This window comes from Mytilus galloprovincialis, chromosome 3, assembly GCF_965363235.1.
Source record: "Mytilus galloprovincialis chromosome 3, xbMytGall1.hap1.1, whole genome shotgun sequence".
NCBI classification, from domain to species: Eukaryota; Metazoa; Mollusca; class Bivalvia; order Mytilida; family Mytilidae; genus Mytilus; species Mytilus galloprovincialis.
Genome location: NC_134840.1, coordinates 63,652,699 through 63,672,884, shown reverse-complemented (window position 1 = coordinate 63,672,884; position 20,186 = coordinate 63,652,699). Strand labels below are relative to the sequence as shown.

General features: G+C 31.7%; 1 protein-coding gene and 1 long non-coding RNA gene across 2 annotated transcripts; both read right to left on the bottom strand.

Moving 5' to 3' along the window:
- Positions 1-10,418: 10,418 nt before the first annotated feature.
- Positions 10,419-15,418, bottom strand: LOC143066753 (uncharacterized). Its single transcript, XM_076239565.1, has 8 exons — positions 15,391-15,418; positions 14,966-15,088; positions 14,253-14,378; positions 13,670-13,792; positions 12,550-12,675; positions 11,946-12,068; positions 10,973-11,098; positions 10,419-10,536 (listed from the first exon to the last, which is right to left on the bottom strand). Exons 1-8 carry the CDS (start codon positions 15,416-15,418, stop codon positions 10,445-10,447), a joined length of 867 nt encoding a protein of 288 aa, XP_076095680.1. The 3' UTR covers positions 10,419-10,444.
- A 133-nt stretch (positions 15,419-15,551) lies between these two features.
- On the bottom strand, positions 15,552-18,025 carry LOC143068613 (uncharacterized). Its single transcript, XR_012976213.1, has 3 exons — positions 17,898-18,025; positions 16,248-16,376; positions 15,552-15,669 (listed from the first exon to the last, which is right to left on the bottom strand). It is a non-coding gene; the product is annotated as an uncharacterized LOC143068613 (long non-coding RNA).
- Between the last annotated feature and the right edge of the window lie 2,161 nt (positions 18,026-20,186).

The following is a 20,186-nucleotide window of genomic DNA, read 5'->3' as shown; positions in this document are numbered from 1 at the left end:
TTGGGTAGCCTATTTATGGCTTGAACTATGTATTGTAAACTTTTAGGTACAGATTATCTTGCACCCGTTTTTGCTCTTATTTGTTATCAAATAAAATTAAAAAAAGTAAAAAAGCAAAAGTAAAAAAACTCCAAGGTAAATTCAAAACAGAAAATCTGTTGATGGCAAAATCAAAATCTTAAACAAATCAAACGAATGGAAAACAAATGTCATAGTATTGACTCGACACAGACATTTCCATGTGTAGAAAATAATGGCTTCTCTTATGGTCGGTCTATTTTGCCATTTTGTGCTTCTTTGTTGGGTTTTTGTTAGTGATTCAGATTACAACAAACTCTACTGATGCGACTGTCAAACAAGTGAAAGGTAAAGCTAGTTATAAAACCAGGTTCAATCCACCATGTTTACATAAGAAAATGCCTGTACCAAGTCAGTTATATGACAATTATTATCTATTTGTTTGTATGTTTGTGCTTTCGATCTTGTCATTTGATTAAGGACTTTCTGTTCTCAATATTCTCGAAGCTTAGTATTTTTGTGATTTTACTTTTTCAGAATCATAGGTTTTTTTGAGTGGATTAATATCTACGATGGATTATGATAGATCATTTATGACTTGAGCTGCAGAATTGTGTACATTTAGGGACAAATTACAATCAATCCTTATTTTAATCAAGCATTCCGTTCATCGCTTTATGAAGCATCTGACTCGTAGTTTTATTACATAGTCTGTATTAAAAACGTGAGTGTCACATGAAGGATAGGAAATAATTAAACAACCGGTTCTTCGAAAAATAGAAAAATGTCCAACACAGACTTCATGGAAGTCTGATACTGTTTCTCCACTCTCTCGTCGTGATATTGTCTTTTTCAGACCTTCCTTGTTTCAATTCTTTAGTCTAACCTTACTTCTGGAGGATGAACAATAACCTACATTATAAATCAACTTATATGGGGACGAGGTCCCCTATAACGGTAGAAAATTAAAAAAAAACAAAAATCGGGAAAATTTCCCGAATTTTTCATTGTACTAATGAACTCAAAATCGTTCCCCTTTTCCAGCCATATGTAGAGGATCGTTAGAGTTGACTTTTTCGAATTCATCTTATTTTTATTATCAATTTCAGAGGTCCAGATAACCATATATATAGCATTACAAAACTGGTACTATCTGAATTCTTAATTTTTTTCTATATTAATTATAATATATATTATTTGTTTTCTTGTAGTCCTTGTCACTGTGACTAGTTCATCTTTCGCCTTCACTTATCTTAGTGACGTATGACTTTGTCTTTGATTTATATGACAATACTTATTATATATATATGTCAAAATATCACAAGAATATGTCTTTAGTACATGAATGCCCAAATCGCAAGACTAAAAAAGGCCAGAGGCTTCTGAATTGGTAGTTAAACATGTTATTTTGAGATCTCAAACCCCCTCCTCCTATACCTCTAGTCAAAGTGGAAAAACTAACACATAACAATACGCACAGTAAAAGTAAAAAAAGTCTTAGTCTAATGACAGATTAAACTACCCTGACCAAAAACTTTAACCTTAAGCAGGACAGATGAACGATCGGAAGAACAGACAAACATACGAATGGATAAATGGACGCACAGACCAGAAAACATAAAGCCATGAATGGGGCTTAACGACAAACCTGATATCATTTTTAAAATAAAAATTTATTTTTACACATGGTGATAAAATTATTCAAAACAATTTAAAAAGGTAACAGACTTGTAGGATGCTTACAGACTTCAGGCACTTGTTTCTATGCATGGGAAGTTCGACTATCCATATATAGTCTACCTTTTGCCGTTTCCGTTCTCTAACCACCAACTTTGATGAAACTTGTTCTCTATGCTCATTACCAACAAAGACACATCCAATTGGAATATAGGTAGTTCCATTTTCAAAATTAATCTCATGTTTCTCGCCAATTATGTAAATTTAGGCAAAGTAATATTTTAAATTTGGTATATTTTGTCCCCCCGCCCCTTTTCCTAGCATAAATCATGGATCCGACCATAATACCAGAGAGAGAAGATTGCCCTATTCAAACACCAGATTTTGAATTAATATTTAGCAGAAACATACGAAATGTACAGATTTTGTTATATTGCATCTAAAATTTCATTATTAAAAAAATATCCTCAAATTTGCTATTAACTCCCTTACAATATGTAGTTCATTGCTTTCGGATATTTTTAAAAGTTTAACTAAATATACTTACGGAAATAATATAAGGAATGCACGTTACATTCATAAACAAAAAAAATAAAGTTCCTATAGGCATAAGAATGTATAAACTAAACTTTGTCAGATGAATAGGTCAAATTTGGAAGACAAATTTCAGCCTTTTTCCTCCGCTTGGCAATGAAAAATATAAGATAAACTATCGCACCAACCTTGCACCAAAAAGATTTTTCATCCGAAGTTTGATATGTATAAACTTGTCAAAATATTAAAATTTCTAATTGGTGCAAGCATGGTGAGGTGGTCAAAATTTGGCAAAACCATCCAAATTTCTGTATTTTTGCTTATTTTTGCAATTATGACGTCATGTGCACCTACCATTGTGACGTCATTGAACCTTTTTTTTTGTTAGATAAAAACAGGTTTTTTTAATAAATGACTCATATTCTAATAATTTATGGAAACATCTGCTTTGTTAGAATTTTTATTATCTTGTAAATCTTGGGCCATTTTAGGCCATTATAGCCCCTACTCCTTTGTTTTGAGATTTCTTGTCTTAATCTAAGAAAAAAAAGACGTGGTATGGTTGCCAATGAGACAATTCTTCACAAGACAATGTAAAACAATTCAAACGAGCAAACTAATGGCCTTGTTTATTTAAAAAAGATTTATGTTTTTAACTCAATTGTTCATAATAGATATAGGAAGCTGTGATTTGAGTGCAAATGAGACAACTCTCCATCCAAAAAACAATTTATAAAATAATAACCTTGATTCAAAACCATGTTTTTATTATATAAGTTTTATTTTAGGTTTTATGGTGGATCATCATCATTAAGCAATAGGTTATCTGCCTCAGTATTACAGAAGAATAAAGGCTATACACGGCTGTCAAAAGTAAATGAATAAATTTAACACTTAATTGGAAACAAAATGATAATAAAACATATTTACGCAGAAAAAAAATGGTCATCCCCTTTTAAATGCAATCTGAAACAGGGTCTTGAATGGTAGTGAAACTTTTCATATGAAATAAACAACACAGAATAAACTAATTTAACTATTTTTGAATGTGTCTCGCATGCATACACTTCAATGTCATGTTTCCATTTTTGAATGTGTCTCGCATGCATACACTTCAATGTCATGTTTCCATTTTTGAATGTGTCTCGCATGCATACACTTCAATGTCATGTTTCCATTTTTGAATGTGTCTCGCATGCATACACTTCAATGTCATGTTTCCATTTTTGAATGTGTCTCGCATGCATACACTTCAATGTCATGTTTCCATTTTTGAATGTGTCTCGCATGCATACACTTCAATGTCATGTTTCCATAGGCCATGCAAGACATTTTGGCAATATGTTTTATCAAAATGTAAACCTAGAAAAGATACTCTTAAGGACATATCACATTCAAAAAGGGGGACGAAAGATACCAAAGGGACAGTCAAACTCATAAATATAAAACAAACTGACAACGCCATGGCTAAAAATGAAAAAGACAAACAAACAACATCACACATGTCACAACATAGAAAACTAAAGAATAAACAACACGAACCACACCAAAAAACTAGGAGTGATCTCATGTGCTCTGGATCGGTAAGCAGATCCTGTTCCACATGTGACACCCGTCGTCTTGCTTTTGTGATAAAAAATCCGGTAAAAAAGTCTTATTCTGTAGGTCACATTCGTGAAAGAGAAGGGGATTGTAGTTACGACGTTAGGAACATATCCGATACCATTTGTGAAACGGTTTTTCCATAACGGTCAACCAACTCGTAAAATTTACGAAGGGATGATTTCAACTTCACTATTTGGAACACTTTGTTTAATATCTTCCTTGTGAGAAAGAACCCTCTATTAAGAAAATCATGATCGGAAATGCAAGCACGGGAATATCGTATCAATTAGGAGATATATACCCCGTATCCAGGTTCTGCTAGAATGTTGCTACTTAGAAATGGAAAGTTCACGATTGGAAAGCTGAAATCATCTCTTTTGTGTTAAAGTTTTGTTTTCAACCGACCCTCATTGTCAATTTCTAGATTTAAGTCAAGATCTGAGGCCGACTTAACTTGTATCTGTAGTATCATTTATCTCTAGCTCAATGGGATAGATGCGTTCCGCATAGTCACCAAATTTTGATTTATTTAGTGAAAGAACATCATCTATATAGCGGAAAGTAGAGTTAAAGGATATTGCTAACTTCTTATCTTTCTTCCTAAGAAGTTCCTGCATGAAGTCAGACTCATATTAATAAAGAAACAAGTCGGCAAGTAGAGGGGCACAGTTTGTTCCCATTGGAATGCCGAGTCTGTTGAAAAACACGTCCTCCGAACGTAACAAATATGTTGTCAATCAAGAAATCAAGCATCTTGATAATATCAGTTTCAGAGAATTGTTTGTTTGAATCAGAGTGATCCTTTACAAAGTAGGATTTATCCCTCCCTAAGACAAGATACTTATATCTACGTTGGGCATTCTTTTTTATGAAGCAAAGCAATACCAACTCTTTCAATTTGTCTCTTAGTTTGGAATGCGGAATACTTGTGTAAAGAGTTGAAAAGTCAAATGTTTTAATACTTATACTAGATGAAAGAGAGTTAGATTGTATGTACTCTAAAAGATCTTTGGAATTTTTAAGTATCCACATCTGATTCACGCCCCTCTAGAATAGGCAGTTTCACAATAACTTTGAAGCCCGTCTTTTTGATGTTTATAATTTTGAAAGAGGTTTCGTGGAGCACTTGGAAGACCCAGCAATATACCGTTGTTTGTAAGGACACTTATGTAGTTTAGGTATCAATACAGTGATGGAAGATCCAGATCTTCATCTTTGGTTGAAATTCCAAAGGAACACAGAACAGACCTATGATTATCCGGGATGTCCTCTTTGGTAAGTGTCGTGAGGATGTTGTACTGACAGTGTTACTTCCACTTATGATTTTTGATGTTTCTACTTTCAAGAATAAATTAGTGATAGACAGTGCTTTTGGTGTATACGACTCCACAATATTATTGTTTTTTTTCAACTTTGTTTGAATTGAGATTGGTGCATTATCCTTATTTTAAACTTTAGCTTTTCTGAACTCAATAATTATTGTTTATTGTTGTTAATACAGGATTACAATTCATTTTACATACTTTATTTACATCATGAGGTGTCATATGCTATGATTATTCGCATACTAAAAGGGGATGTAATCAAGCAATACATATGTTGTCTTTTATATTGATTAATTGGTATTACATTTTACTAACATGTTAATTTTTCTATCAAGTGATTTCATACAAGATATGACATTACTCATGGTTCGGTATCCACCAAAGCATTGACACTAACTAAACAATATGAGTAGTGTGTCTCAGTTATTAAAATGTATTAACAAACAATTAAAAACACTTTGCCTTAATAAAACATAAAACGGTGTTTGCTCAGTTTTGTCGATAACAGTTTAACCCAAACAGACGACAATACTAGCTTTAATAATAACATTAACGGTACCAATTTTTCTAAAACCAGGTTTAATCTGCCATTTTATACCTGTGGTATTACATCGATTAATGCATTTACTGAAACCATTCATAGTGTGGTGACAAAAGTGTAAAAAGTTGTCTAGATTTCGAGTTGAATCTCCCCAAATAACACACAGCTTAAAAATATCTTAACTTAAAGACAAATATATCTTCTCTATTTTCTGCCCTGTCGTAAGAATTGCGTATTGTTATATTTCTTTTAACATCATTTTACTAACTAGAGTATATTAGAAAGTTTCAACTGCCCTTTTTCAAGATGAAATTTTAATATATTTGCTTACATTTAATTAAGATGTTTTATTCTTTAGCTATTATCACATGTCAAATTATTCTATTTAGTATTCAATTTGTTTCTAATCTATAAAATTAACTAAGTGTTGACTGTTTAAAAGTGAAGTCATTTTTATTGCAAATTCAGCCACACACTTTAGTTTTTTCTTCGAAGTAGGAGTAAACACAATCCCATAATATTTTAAGCATATAGTACTTCATTAAACTAGTAACTGATAAAAATTTCAGAATCTAAATAAGAAAAAGTCTTAAAAAAAAAATCAACAATAAAAAACTTCAATTTCTATACGTAACTTAATCCCTTCTCTTCCATAACATTTTGTTTTTTAATAAACATAAGGCACTCAACAGATATATAATATAAAAATACTACCTTTTTTCGCTCTTGTGTACACATATTTTCAATCAATTGCACTAATATATGAAACAAAGTTTGTTTGTATATGTTTAAATTCTAATTTTTGTTATAATTCGTCAAATATATTTTCAGAATAGTCTTATTGTACAAAATCAAAATAATTAACGGATAGTTTCAGTTAAAGTTTCGCGACATGTACGATTCGAGAAGTCCGCTGAAATTGGTTACTTTCGAGTGCTAAGAAAAGATGAAAGTCGTGAAATTTAATGCAGTGCCAAAATACATCGACTGAAAGTTTAAGCCAATTGATTAGTATGTAAAGAAGTGAATTTTTGTATCTCCAATGAATGAGGTGTACATTAAGGTTCTAGATGAATATGTTTCATTCTGTAGTTGTGAATTTAAAGAATTGCAGGCAATTTACCATCGTTCTTCCTACAAAAAAGTCACACAAGTAAATAGATATGTGTTCCCTCTTTAAGAGTGAGGAAACTTCTTATCTGACATCACCCCTAGTTTTTGATTGGGTTCGTGTTGCTTATTCTGTAGTTATCTATGTTTTGTCATGTGTACTATTGTTTTTTTTTCTTTTTCATTTTTAGCCATGGCGTTGTCAGTTGATTTTTGATTTATGATTTTGACTGTCCCTTTGGTATTTTTCGTCTACTTGATTTTTACCTTGAATTGAATTTATTCATAAGCTTAAGGTGCTCTAAACATTTTATGATTTAAAAACTGGATTTTTAATTTTTTTTTATAAAGCGTCGTTTTGTGAATTTTGTTGTTAAAAGTATGTTAATGATTAAGGTAAATGTATAATAACAAACCTTACTTAAGCCAAAACAGTATAGTTATTACTGAGGTAGAGACTAGAAATAAAATCAAAAAGTTTAAACCCTTCAAAAATTTTGACAGATTTATAAAAATGACCTCAATTTAAAAAAAAAATGTGACCACATCAAGTCCTTACGAGAGGCATTTTGTTATAGTCCAATGTTTCGTCTTTCGAATGATATATTATATAAGTGTGTACATGTGTTCGGTGGAGAGATTAAACTCATCAAAATCTCATCAAAATCTGCTTTCAGTCACCGCACTTTGAAGTTTAAGATTCACAGGAACTGCAAGTGTGGGAAACCGTGTACGTCGGCTACGTCATAAAAATGACATCTCCTGCTATGCATAATTCGCCTTTTTAAATTCACATCCAATTGAACTATAATTATCGGACATATGCCACAACAGGTAATAGTACAGATCAATTGCCTTCACTGCTATCATAAAATACAAGACCGCGAAAGCATGTCGGTACTGAATTTAAATACAACCCCAATTTTCGGTCAACGAAGTCTAAGTGTCATGTTGTAAACAAAGAAATAACACGACGGGTGCCGTGTACGGTAGATATTGTAGATAGCACAGGTAAATGTTAGATATGCACATCATCTAAAAAAAAATTTCAGTCACGCTCGAATCAAACGAATTTGTATAGGACAAAAATATGAGTTCAGATATCAAATGAACATAAGCTGTCATTGATATTATATTCAAGTAAAAAAATCAAATATGCCCATTTTACTATGAACGTTTCAATCAATATTTTATCGCTACTACTTAAACACTGATATAGAGACGAAGATACGTATAGGGCATAAGTCGAACATAAAGTTAATAAACAAGAATAATAAACCGTTGGTTTTCCTCTTTGAATGGTTTTAAATCTTGTACTTTTTTGGACCCTTTATAGCTTACCGTTCGGTGTGAACCAATGCTCGATGTTGAAGACCGTACTTTGAACTAAAATGGTTTACGTTTTCGGATTGAGACTTTGACAGAGATTTGTTTCAATCGCACGCATAAATCATCTTCTTCACAATGTCATTGTGAAATGAGAAAAACTAGAGGCTCTAAAGAGCCTGTGTCGCTCACCTTGATCTATGTGCATATCAGACAAAGGACACAGACGGATCCATGACAAAATAGTGTTTTGGTGATGGTGATGTGTTGGTAGATCTTGCTTTACTGAACATTCTTGCTACTTACAATTTTCTATATCTATAATACAGATAGATATAGAAAATTGTAAGTAGCAAGAACAAAATTGTTAAAAATTGACTATAAAGGGCAATAACTCCTTAAGGGGTCAACTGACCATTTTGGTCATGTTGACTTATTTGTAGATCTTACTTTGATGAACACTATTGCTGTTTACAGTTTATTCTATCTATAATAATATTCAAGATAATAACCAAAAAACGGCAAAATCTCCTTAAAATTACCAATTCAGGGGCTTCAACCCAACAACGGGTTGTCCGATTCCTCTGAAAATTTCAGGGTAGATAGATCATGACTTGCTTAACAATTTTACTCCAATCAGATTTGCTATAAATGCTTTGGTTTTAGAGTTATAAACCAAAATCTACATTTTACCCTTATGTTCTATTTTTAGCCATGGCGGCCATCTTAATCAGTTGGTCGTGTCAACGGACACATTTTTTAAAACTAGATACCCAAATAATAATTTTGGGCCAAGTTTGGTTAAATTTTGCCCAACAATTTCAGATGAGAAGATTTTTGTAAAAGTTAATAACGACGTCCGACGACGGACGCAAAGTTATGAGAAAAGCTCACTTGGCCCTGTTGGCCAGGTGCGCAAAAAACCAGACAAACAACAGTTCACAAAACACAACATAGACAACTGAATGAGCACCTGTAACTCCACTTACACTGTTTGTGATCACAGAAACTCATGAAGAGAAAGCAGATCCTGCTCTACATTTTGCAACCGTCTTTGGGTTCACATTCGGGATAAAGAGGACGGGATCGTAAAACTATATCATCTAGGTTATGCAATATATGTTTCTGAAAGAAACGCAAACACATTTTGTTTACTTAAATTTATTTTCTCGTACCGATTCTTCTTATTCTTTCAACTCTGAAAATAAAATAGTTATAATTGAAACACATAGTCAAATTAAAAATATCAAGTCTTATAATTTTTTTTTATGAAAAGCTACTTATTGTCGTTATTCACATTTGACCTTTTAAATGCTGCATATCAAGATAAGAACCATTAGTAGAAATGTTATGATTAGCAGTTTAAATGATTATTTTGTTATTATATGATGGAAAGTATTGTTTGGCATATTGACTGGATATTTGTGTATATCATAGATTAAGAATTTGATCTGTATGATATGCACATTATATCATAAAATGGCATGCGAGTACAAATTAAACTGAGGCAGGTTCGCATTTCTACTAAAGAAGTATTATCAGTGTTGCATAAGGTTAACAATATTGGAAAATCCGAAATCTACAATTTCATAAAATAATATATTCATTGGTGTTAAAACAATTAGGCGTTACTTGTTTTGATCTCACTTTTTTTAAAGTTAGCCTTCTCTTTAAAATGTCCTGTATATCTTTTAACTGTTATATAAAGTTGAATTTGGCTACAATTTTAGGTATTTTTGTCATTTAGCTCTTTAACGGTTTCGGTTCTTATACATCCTCGGATTAAATGTTTGACTTTGAGCGTTCCTGCTAAAGGTAAAACAAGAAAAGCGCATCGGACGCATTGAAATTATTAAACGTGTTGTTTTCAATATTCTATATATTCTGGCGTAAATACAAAATTTAATCCTGGTATCTCTGATTAATTTATTCGTTACATACGTTTTGTTTTTATATTGATTAAAATTATAACACAATGTTGACTGTTGTACCCCACATTTTCATATTTTTGTATTAATGAATTGATAAAACTATAATGATAAAAAGGACAGTTAAAACCAGACAAGGAAAAAGAAATATTGATCAATTCTTAAACATTTAAAAATGTTTCTTCAGTTAGTTGTAATGAAACAATATATGTTTGTGTATGCCAGTACTGAATATATATATACTTTTAAACAAATACCACAAGATAATACTACCAATTTCTTCTATTTGCATTGAAATACAAAATCAGGTATTCATATTAACAATTGTGTTGTTAATAAATTACTCACATAAAAAATCTTTCTTGATAAGTTGTGGACACTTAATAGTGGGAATTGTGTCCTTTTCTAAGTACAACTTCGTGTATATGGTGAACTACAACATCGGCTCGGCGGTTTAATCCAAGAATATGTCCTTTATAAAGAGAAAAAAGGAATTAATAAAGTTTTCACTATCACAACTTTCATATCAAGAAAGCGGTTGATGGACACAAAATATATCGATGCAACGCTATTAGAACGTATTTTTGTTTAACCTTTATTTTCAACTAATATTTTCATGGCCTTGATAAAAAACACTATGATATCGAATACAAATCTAAATGTTTATACATATTAGTTTCTAAGGAGTTTATTCTTTATCATTTCAACTTTAATGATTAACAGTTTTGTACGCAAACACACTGTAGAAACAGGGAAAAACGGTTTTTGCATTGCATTGTCCTCCACAATACATTTCTCTAACAAAATATTCTTATTTTCCTTTACTTCATTTAATTTCTGATGAAGTTCTAGTTAAACAATAGATATTACATACAGTGAGATTTGTTTAACAAAGAATAAAATTTTACCTCCAAACGGTGCAAAAAGACCTTGTGTCCTCAGATATTCAAAGCATCTACTTCTACTATGGAACTTAGTATAACAATTACCCCATAGACTGTAGAAACGTTGACTACTACACGACAGTCGATACGCTGTAATGAAATAATAATAAGTAAAACATCAGTAATGTATCTAGTTATAAATCATTTCATAATTTAAAAGAACGCAACGATAAATAACAATACGGCCTTTTGCTATGAACAAAATCAATAACAAACAGCAAGCAATATGAGTTCGGAAATACCAAATAGCTCGGAACCGAGCTTTAAATCATAAACTTTACAAACTAGTTGAAATGGCATATCTCATCAAATCAGGATAACGTTAACATTCATATTACTAGAATAACGCATTTTAATACAAACCGTAAAGTATTATTTTTACGACAGATTCAATGAATGTAGTACGTTCATCGGACATAAATTGCGTTAGTTCAAATATATATTAGAAAACAATGAATGAGTGCTGATGAGATAACCCTCCATGCAAAGTAAAATTTTGCAAAAGTAAACTGCTATAGATAAAAGTTCGGTCTTCAACACGGATAATTAGCTGACTCCGAAAAGCAAGCTATAGAAGGCCTCTTAAATGACTAATGTTAAACCATTCAAAAAGGTAAACCAACGTTCTGATCTATATGTTTATATATATAAACGAAAATTGAAAAACATGTATGAACCACATCAACAAACGACAACAACTGAACATCAAGTTAATCATCATATACTTATTATAATTGTTTGTCAAGTGCAAGTAACGAGAAAACCTATAAGACACTTTTGCATAATACAAAGTAATTTCGACAAGAAGTTATAAGGATTCTGAGAGAATTTAACCGTCAATGTAGAGCTCTCATTTCTATAATATAACTTTGACGTTCTTAGTTTTTTGGGCTCTTTCCTGAAAAGAATATGAATCTCATCAAAATTGTTAACTAACCTGAACCGCGGTAATTAAATTGACTGTTTACGATTCTAAATCCATGATATCTGTTGTAGTAGTCGTTGTAACTTATAGGATGTCCACTGAAAAACTTAGTATTGACTGCTCCAATACCATGTCCTTCAAAACATGATAAAATATATCATCACTAAAACATTTTCATACCAAGAAAATATTCTGAGCATGACATATGCAGACAATACTATCGATTCGTAAATTGCTTTTCTGAGGTATTAATATATAAAAAATAAAGTAACCCAAATACGACAAAAGGAAGATTCTATGGAAATAATGTATATGATGCTGTATTATTTTCCCTCAAAATAATAAACGAAAAAAACACAGATCTCAGAACTTCTTGAAACCACATATGATACCAACAACTTCTTGTTACTTCTTTAATTTATTTTACAAATACACTCGTATCATCCCTACCATGCACACAATTACATTTCTAAAGGTAATGAAAATTTTCCTGAGAAAAATGTTGAAACGTTAAATCTTTCGCTTTTTATTCCTCAATCTAGTTAATTCAAGGTAAATTATATATTACCAAGGAATATCAAGAGCTTCAATATACTTTGTATAGTACAACTTTTACCTCCGAATGGTGCAAATAGTCCTAGTGTCCTCAGATATCCAAAGCATCTACTTCTACTATGGTATCTAGTATAACAGTTACCCCAAAGGCTGTAGAAACGTTGAATACTACATGACAATCGATACACTGTAATGAAATAATAATAAGTTAAACATCAGTAATTGATCTAATTATAAATCGTTTCATAATTTAAAAGAACACAACGATAGATAACAATACGACCCTTATGGTATGAACACAATCAATGACAAACAGCAAGCAATATGAATTCGGAAATGCCGATATTGGATACACGAACAAAAAATAAACAAAACGGCCTGTGTACAACTAATAAAGAGACACACTTAATTAAAAGCTCTTCGTTTGGGTAAGGGCTTTACAAAAGATGGGGGATTACAATGTTTGCGACCAACAATCCATCTAAATTAAACGCTTGGACATTGTTGGAACAGTGCTTTAAATCACAAACTTTACAAACTAGTTGAAATGGCATATCTCATCAAACATTGTCAAAGCAAGATAACGTTAACATTCATATTACTAGAATAACGCATTTTAATACAAACCGTAAAGTATTATTTTTTCGACACATTCTAATTCGGACATAAATTGCGTTAGTTAAACTATATATAAGAAGACAATGAATGAGTGCTAATGAGATAACCCTCCATGCAGGTCAAATTTTGCAAAAGTAAACCATTATAGATAAAAGTACGGTCTACAACACGGACTCCGAAAAGCAAGCTATAGAAGGCCCCTTAAATGACTAGTGTAAAACCATTCAAACGGGTAAACCAACGTTCTAATCTATATGTATATAAATATATAACCGAAAATCGAGAAACACTTATGAACCACATCAACAAACGACAAATTAACATCATCATCAAATACTTATTATAATTGCTTGTCAAGTGCAGTTAAAGAGAAAACATTTTAGACACTTTTGTATAATACAAATTAATTTCGACAAAAATTTATAAGGATTCTGAGTGAATTTAACCGGAAATGTAGATCTCTCATTTCTATAATATAACTTTGACGTACGTTCCTTGTTTTTGGGCTCTTTCCTGGAAAAGAATATGAATCACATTTTACTAAAAAAAAATTGTTAACTAACCTGAACCGTGATAATTAAATTGACTGTTTATGATTCTAAATCCATGATATCTGTTGTAGTAATCATTGTAACTTATAGGATGTCCACTGATCAATCCAGTATTGATTGCTCCAATGACATGTCCTATAAAACATGATAAAATATATCATCACTAAAACATTTTCATATCTCTAAAATGTTCTGAGCATGACATATGCAGACAATACTATCGATTCGTAAATTGATTTTCTGATATATTAATATTAAAAAGACCAGCAACCTAAATACGATAAAAGGCGGAATCTATGAAATAAATCATAAGAGGATGTAATATTTGCCCTTTAAATAACTGACGAAAAAACATAAATCTCAGCGCTGCATGAACTACATATGAGTCTGATATTTTGTTACTTGTATAACTAATTTTACAGATACATTCATATCAACCCTGCCATGCACATACACACACACACCCACATTTCTGAAGGAAATATTTTCTTTCCGGAGCAAAATATTGAAATCTATTGGGATTCATATTCTTCAATCTAGTTGATTTTAAGAAATGCCATGTTCTTCAATATACTAAGAATAACACAACTTTTACCTCCTAATGCCGCAAATAGTCCTTGTGTCCTCAGATATCCAAAGCATCTACTTCTACTATGGTATCTAGTATAACAGTTACCCCAAAGACTGTAGAAACGTTGACTACTACATGACAATCGATACACTGTAATGAAAGTTTAAGGTCTAGCATTAGCAATTACCTACATGACACACAGTTTATTATTATATGTGACGCCGCTATTAATAATCATGACTACAATTACTCTTGTTTAACATATATCTTAAATTGGTATGACATATTGATATCTTTTATTTTATTAGAATCAAGTAAAAATAGCGGAAACTTCAAGTAGTCATTGTCACAAAAGCGAACTGACATCAGAAGATATTTTTTATATTATTTTTTTTCCTTTATTGATATCACTTAACTTAAACATTTGCAAAATATTGAGTTTGTCATTTAAATACATTCTTTGTACGAGAAATACCCGTTGATCGCACTCTTCTCTTGTTTAAATGTTCATTTGTTCAAGTCTCCCACAAGTGACAATAAAAGGGATAGTCTTGTGTATTTGGAAGAATAACTTTTGTCTACTGAAACAGTCTGTATGCGATTCGTAGAAAATTTGTACTGTCTAGGTAGAGCTCTCATTTCTATAATATAATTTCAATCAATGTTTTATTCGTGCATTTTATCATCTCATATCTTTCATTTATTCAATATAGTAATTAAATATATATTTCAATTACCTATGCCGTTGTAAGCAAATTGACTGTTTGCGATTCTAAATCCATGATATCTTTTGTAGTAATCGTTGTAACTTATAGGATGTCCACTGATCAATCCAGTATTGATTGCTCCAATGACATGTCCTATAAAACATGATAAAATATATCATCACTAAAACATTTAGATATTTACAAAATGTTCTGAGCATGACATATGCAGACAATACTGTCGATTCGTAAATTGATTTTCTGATATATTAATTTAAAAAGACCAGCAACCTAAATACGATAAAAGGCGGAATCTATGAAATAAATCATAAGAGGATGTAATTTTTGCCCTTTAAAAAACTGACGAAAAAACATAAATCTCAGCGCTGCATGAACTACATATGAGTCTGATATTTTGTTACTTGTATAACTAATTTTACAGATACAGCCATATCAACCCTGCCATGCACACACACACACACACATTTCTGAAGGAAATGTTTTCTTTCCGGAGCAAAATATTGAAATCTATTGGGATTCATATTCTTCAATCTAGTTGATTTTAAGAAATGCCATGTTCTTCAATATACCAAGAATAACACAACTTTTACCTCCTAATGCCGCAAATAGTCCTTGTGTCCTCAGATATCCAAAGCATCTACTTCTACTATGGTATCTAGTATAACAGTTACCCCAAAGACTGTAGAAACGTTGACTACTACATGACAATCGATACACTATAATGAAAGTTTAAGGTCTAGCATTAGCAAATACCTACATGACACACAGTTTATTATTATATGTGACGCCGCTGTTAATAATCATGACTACAATTACTCTTGTTTAACATATATCATTAAATTGGTATGACATGTTGATATCCTTTTTTTTTTATTATAATCAAGTAAAAATAGCGGAAACCTCAAGTAGGCATTGTCACAACAGCATACTGACATCACAAGATATCTTTTATATCTTTTTTTTCCTTTATTGATACCACTTTGCAAAATATTAAGTTTGTCATTCAAATACATTCTTTATACGAAAAATACCCGTTGATCGCACTCTTCTCTTGTTTTAATGTTCATTTGTTCAAGTCTCCCACAAGTGACAATAAAAAGGGATAGTCTTGCGTATTTGGAAGAAGAACTTTTGTCTACTGAAACAGTCTGTAAGCGATTCGTAGAAAAATTGTACTGTCTAGGAAGAGCTCTCATTTCTATAATATTATTTCAATCAATGTTTTATTCGTGAATTTTATCATCTCATATCTTTCATTTATTCAATATAATCATTAAATATATAGTTCACTTACCTATGCCGTTGTAAGCAAATTGACTGTTTGCGATTCTAAATCCATGATATCTGTTGTAGTAATCGTTGTAACTTATAGGATGTCCACTGATCGATCTAGTACTAAACCTGTTGACTCCAATACCATGTCCTTAACGAAATTATAAAGTATATCATCACTAAAACATATTCATATATAGAAAATACTCTGAGCATAAAATATCCAGGAAATGCTATCAATGGTAATTCATTTTCTGATATTTGAATATTAAAAAGACAAGCAACATTACTATGATAAAAGGCAGAGTCTATGGAATAAAATTGAGAATGGAAATGGGGAATGTGCCAAAGAGACAACAACCCGACCATAGAAAAAACAACGGCAGAAGGTCACCAACAGGTCTTCAATGTAGCGAGAAATTCCCGCACCCGGAGGCGTCCTTCCGCTGGCCCCTACACAAATATATACTAGTTCAGTGATAATGAACGCCATACTAATTTCCAAATTTTACACAAGAAAATAAAATTAAAACAATACAAGACTAACAAAGGCCAGAGGCTCCTGACTTGGGACAGGCGCAAAAATGCGGCGGGGTTAAACATGTTTGTGAGATCTCAACCCTCCCCCTATAAAATTGAGAATGGAAATGGGGAATGTGTCAAAGAGACAACAACCCGACCAAATAAAAAACAACAGCAGAGGGTCACCAACAGGTCTTCAATGTAGCGAGAAATTCCCGCACCCGGAGGCGTCCTTCAGCTGGCCCCTAAACAAATATATACTAGTCCAGTGATAATGAACGCCATACTAATTTCCAAATTGTACACAAGAAACTAAAATTAAAATAATACAAGACTAAAAAAGGCCAGAGGCTCCTGACTTAGGACAGGCGCACAAATGCGGCGGGGTTAAACATGTTTGTGAGATCTCAACCCTCCCCTATACCTCTAACTAATGTAGAAAAGTAAATGCATAACAATATACCTCTAGCCAATGTAGAAAAGTAAACGCATAACAATACGCACATTAAAATTCAGTTCAAGAGAAGTCCGAGTCTGATGTCAGAAGATGTAACCAAAGAAAATAAACAAAATGACAACAATACATAAATAAAAACAGACTACTAGCAGTTAACTGACATGCCAGCTCCAGACTTCAAATAACCTGACTGAAAGATTATGATTTCATCACATGAACATCAGGCACAATCCTTCCCGTTAGGGTTTTAGTATCATACCACCATAACATGTATGAGAACAACATAACCCGTGTCATGCCAATTACTGGTTTTTGAATAAATGTGTTTAGTTCCGATGCAAAGACCCTATAAGTGAATCAATATTAACGCCACAATATGCAATTTTTAATGACCTTTTAACACATTATAAAATGCTGTATCATTTGCTCTCAAAATAACTAACGAAAAAACATGAATCTCAGTACTGCATGAACTCCATATGAGTCTGATAACTTGTTACTTATGTAATTTATTTTACAGATACAGTCATATCAACACTGCCATGCATGCACACACACACACACCAACATTTATGAAGGAATTGTTTTTTCCGGAGCAAAATATTGAAATCTATTGGGATTCATATTATTCAATCTAGTTGATTTTAAGAAATGCCATGTTCTTCAATATACTTAGAACAACACAACTTTTACCTCCATATGGTGCAAATAGCCCTTGTGTCCTCAGATATCTAAAGCATCTACTTCTACTATGGTATCTAGTATAACAGTTACCCCATAGACTGTAGAAACGTTGACTACTACATGACAATCGATAAGCTGTGATGAAAGTTCAAGGTGAAACATTAGCAATTAGCTATATCACATACATTTCATTATTTGATGCTAAGGTGCTATTCATAATCATGACTTAATTTAGACTAGTTTAACATATATCTTAAATTGGTATAACATGTTGATATCTTCTATTTTATTTTATAGAATAAAAAAGAAAAAAAAGTGGAAAAGTCAAGTATTGACATCACTATGGATATTTATTTCTTTTTGTCTTTATCGATATAAAAGTAAACTAACGCATTTGTAAAATATTGAGCTTATCATTTGCATCCATTCTTTGTACGAGAATACGAGAAATACGCGTTAGTCGCCTTCTCTCTCATTAAAATATTCATTTGTTAAAGTCTTCCACAAGTGGAAATTAAGGGGATAGTTTTGGCTTTTGTCGAAATGTGCATCTGGTGCAGAAAAGTTGGTACCGTTAATGTTATTGTCTTTTAATATCTATCATTTATTAAAGATAAATATTGAATAAATAGTAAACTTACCTTGACAATTTTAATGAAAATGACTAATAACGAAACACTTGTACTCAACTCGAAACTCTTGTTTACATGTTCATTTGTTCAAGTGTCCCACAAGTGACAAGAAAAGGGATGGTCTTGCGTATTTGAAAGAATGACTTTTGTCAACTGAAACAGTCTGTATGCGATTCGTAAAAAAAGTGTACTGTCTATGTAGAGCTCTCATTTCTATAATATAATTCCAATCAATGTTTTATTCGTGAATTTTATCATCTCATATCTATCATTTATTCAATATAATCATTAAATATATAGTTCACTTGCCTATGCCGTTGTAATTAAATTGACTGTTTACGATTCTTAATCCATGATATATGTTGTAGTAATCGTTGTAACTTATAGGATGTCCACTGATCGATCTAGTACTGAACCTGTTGACTCCAAGGCCATGTCCTTAACAAAATTATAAAGTATATCATCACTAAAACATATTCACATATAGAAAATACTCTGAGCATAAAATATCCAGGAAATGCTATCAATGGTAATTCATTTTCTGATATTTGAATATTAAAAAGACAAGCAAAATTACTATGATAAAAGGCAGAGTCTATGGAAACACATTATAAGATGCTGCATCATTTGCTCTCAAAATAGCTGTCGAATATGTAATTTATTTTACAGATACATTCATATCAACACTGCCATGCACACACACACACCAACATTTACGAAGGATTTTTTTTCCGGAGCAAAATATTGAAATCTATTGCGATTCATATTCTTCAATCTAGTTGATTTTAAGAAATGCCATGTTCTTCAATATAATAAGAATAACACAACTTTTACCTCCAAATGGTGCAAATAGACCTTGTGTCCTCAGATATCCAAAGCATCTACTTCTACTATGATATCTAGTATAACAGTTACCCCATAGACTGTAGAAACGTTGACTACTACATGACAATCGATAAGCTGTGATGAAAGTTAAAGGTGAAACATTAGCAATTAGCTATATAACATACATTTCATTATTTGATGCTAAGGTGCTATTCATAATCATGACTTAATTAAGACTAGTTTAACATATATCTTAAATTGGTATGACATATTGATATCTCCTTTTTTATTTTAAGTATAAAAAAGAAAAAGAAGCGGGAAAGTCAAGATTACATTGCCACAACAACATATTGACATCACTATGGACATTTATTTCCTTTTTGTCTTTATCGATATGAAAGTAAACTAGCGCATTTGTAAAATATTGAGCTTATCATTTGCATCCATTCTTTGTACGAGAATACGAGAAATACGCATTGGTCGCCTTCTCTCTCATTAAAATATTCATTTGTTAAAGTCTTCCACAAGTGGAAATTAAGGGGATAGTTTTGGCTTTTTTGGAAGAATGTCTTTTATCAAAAGAAACAGTCTGAATGATTTCCGTAGGAGATTTCAGCTGTCTATATAGAGCTCTCATTTTTATAATTGTGTTTCTATTAACAGTCAGGGGCATTACTTAAACAAGTAACTTTTAAAATTGCCTATATAAGTAATGTTGAAAACGAGGCTATTTTTTTTAAAAAATTACTTATATAAGTAACTTTTCTAAATATTATTTTTATAGGTGACCAATTATACAAATTTAACTAGTTTTAACAAATTTTATAGTCATCTGGTTATT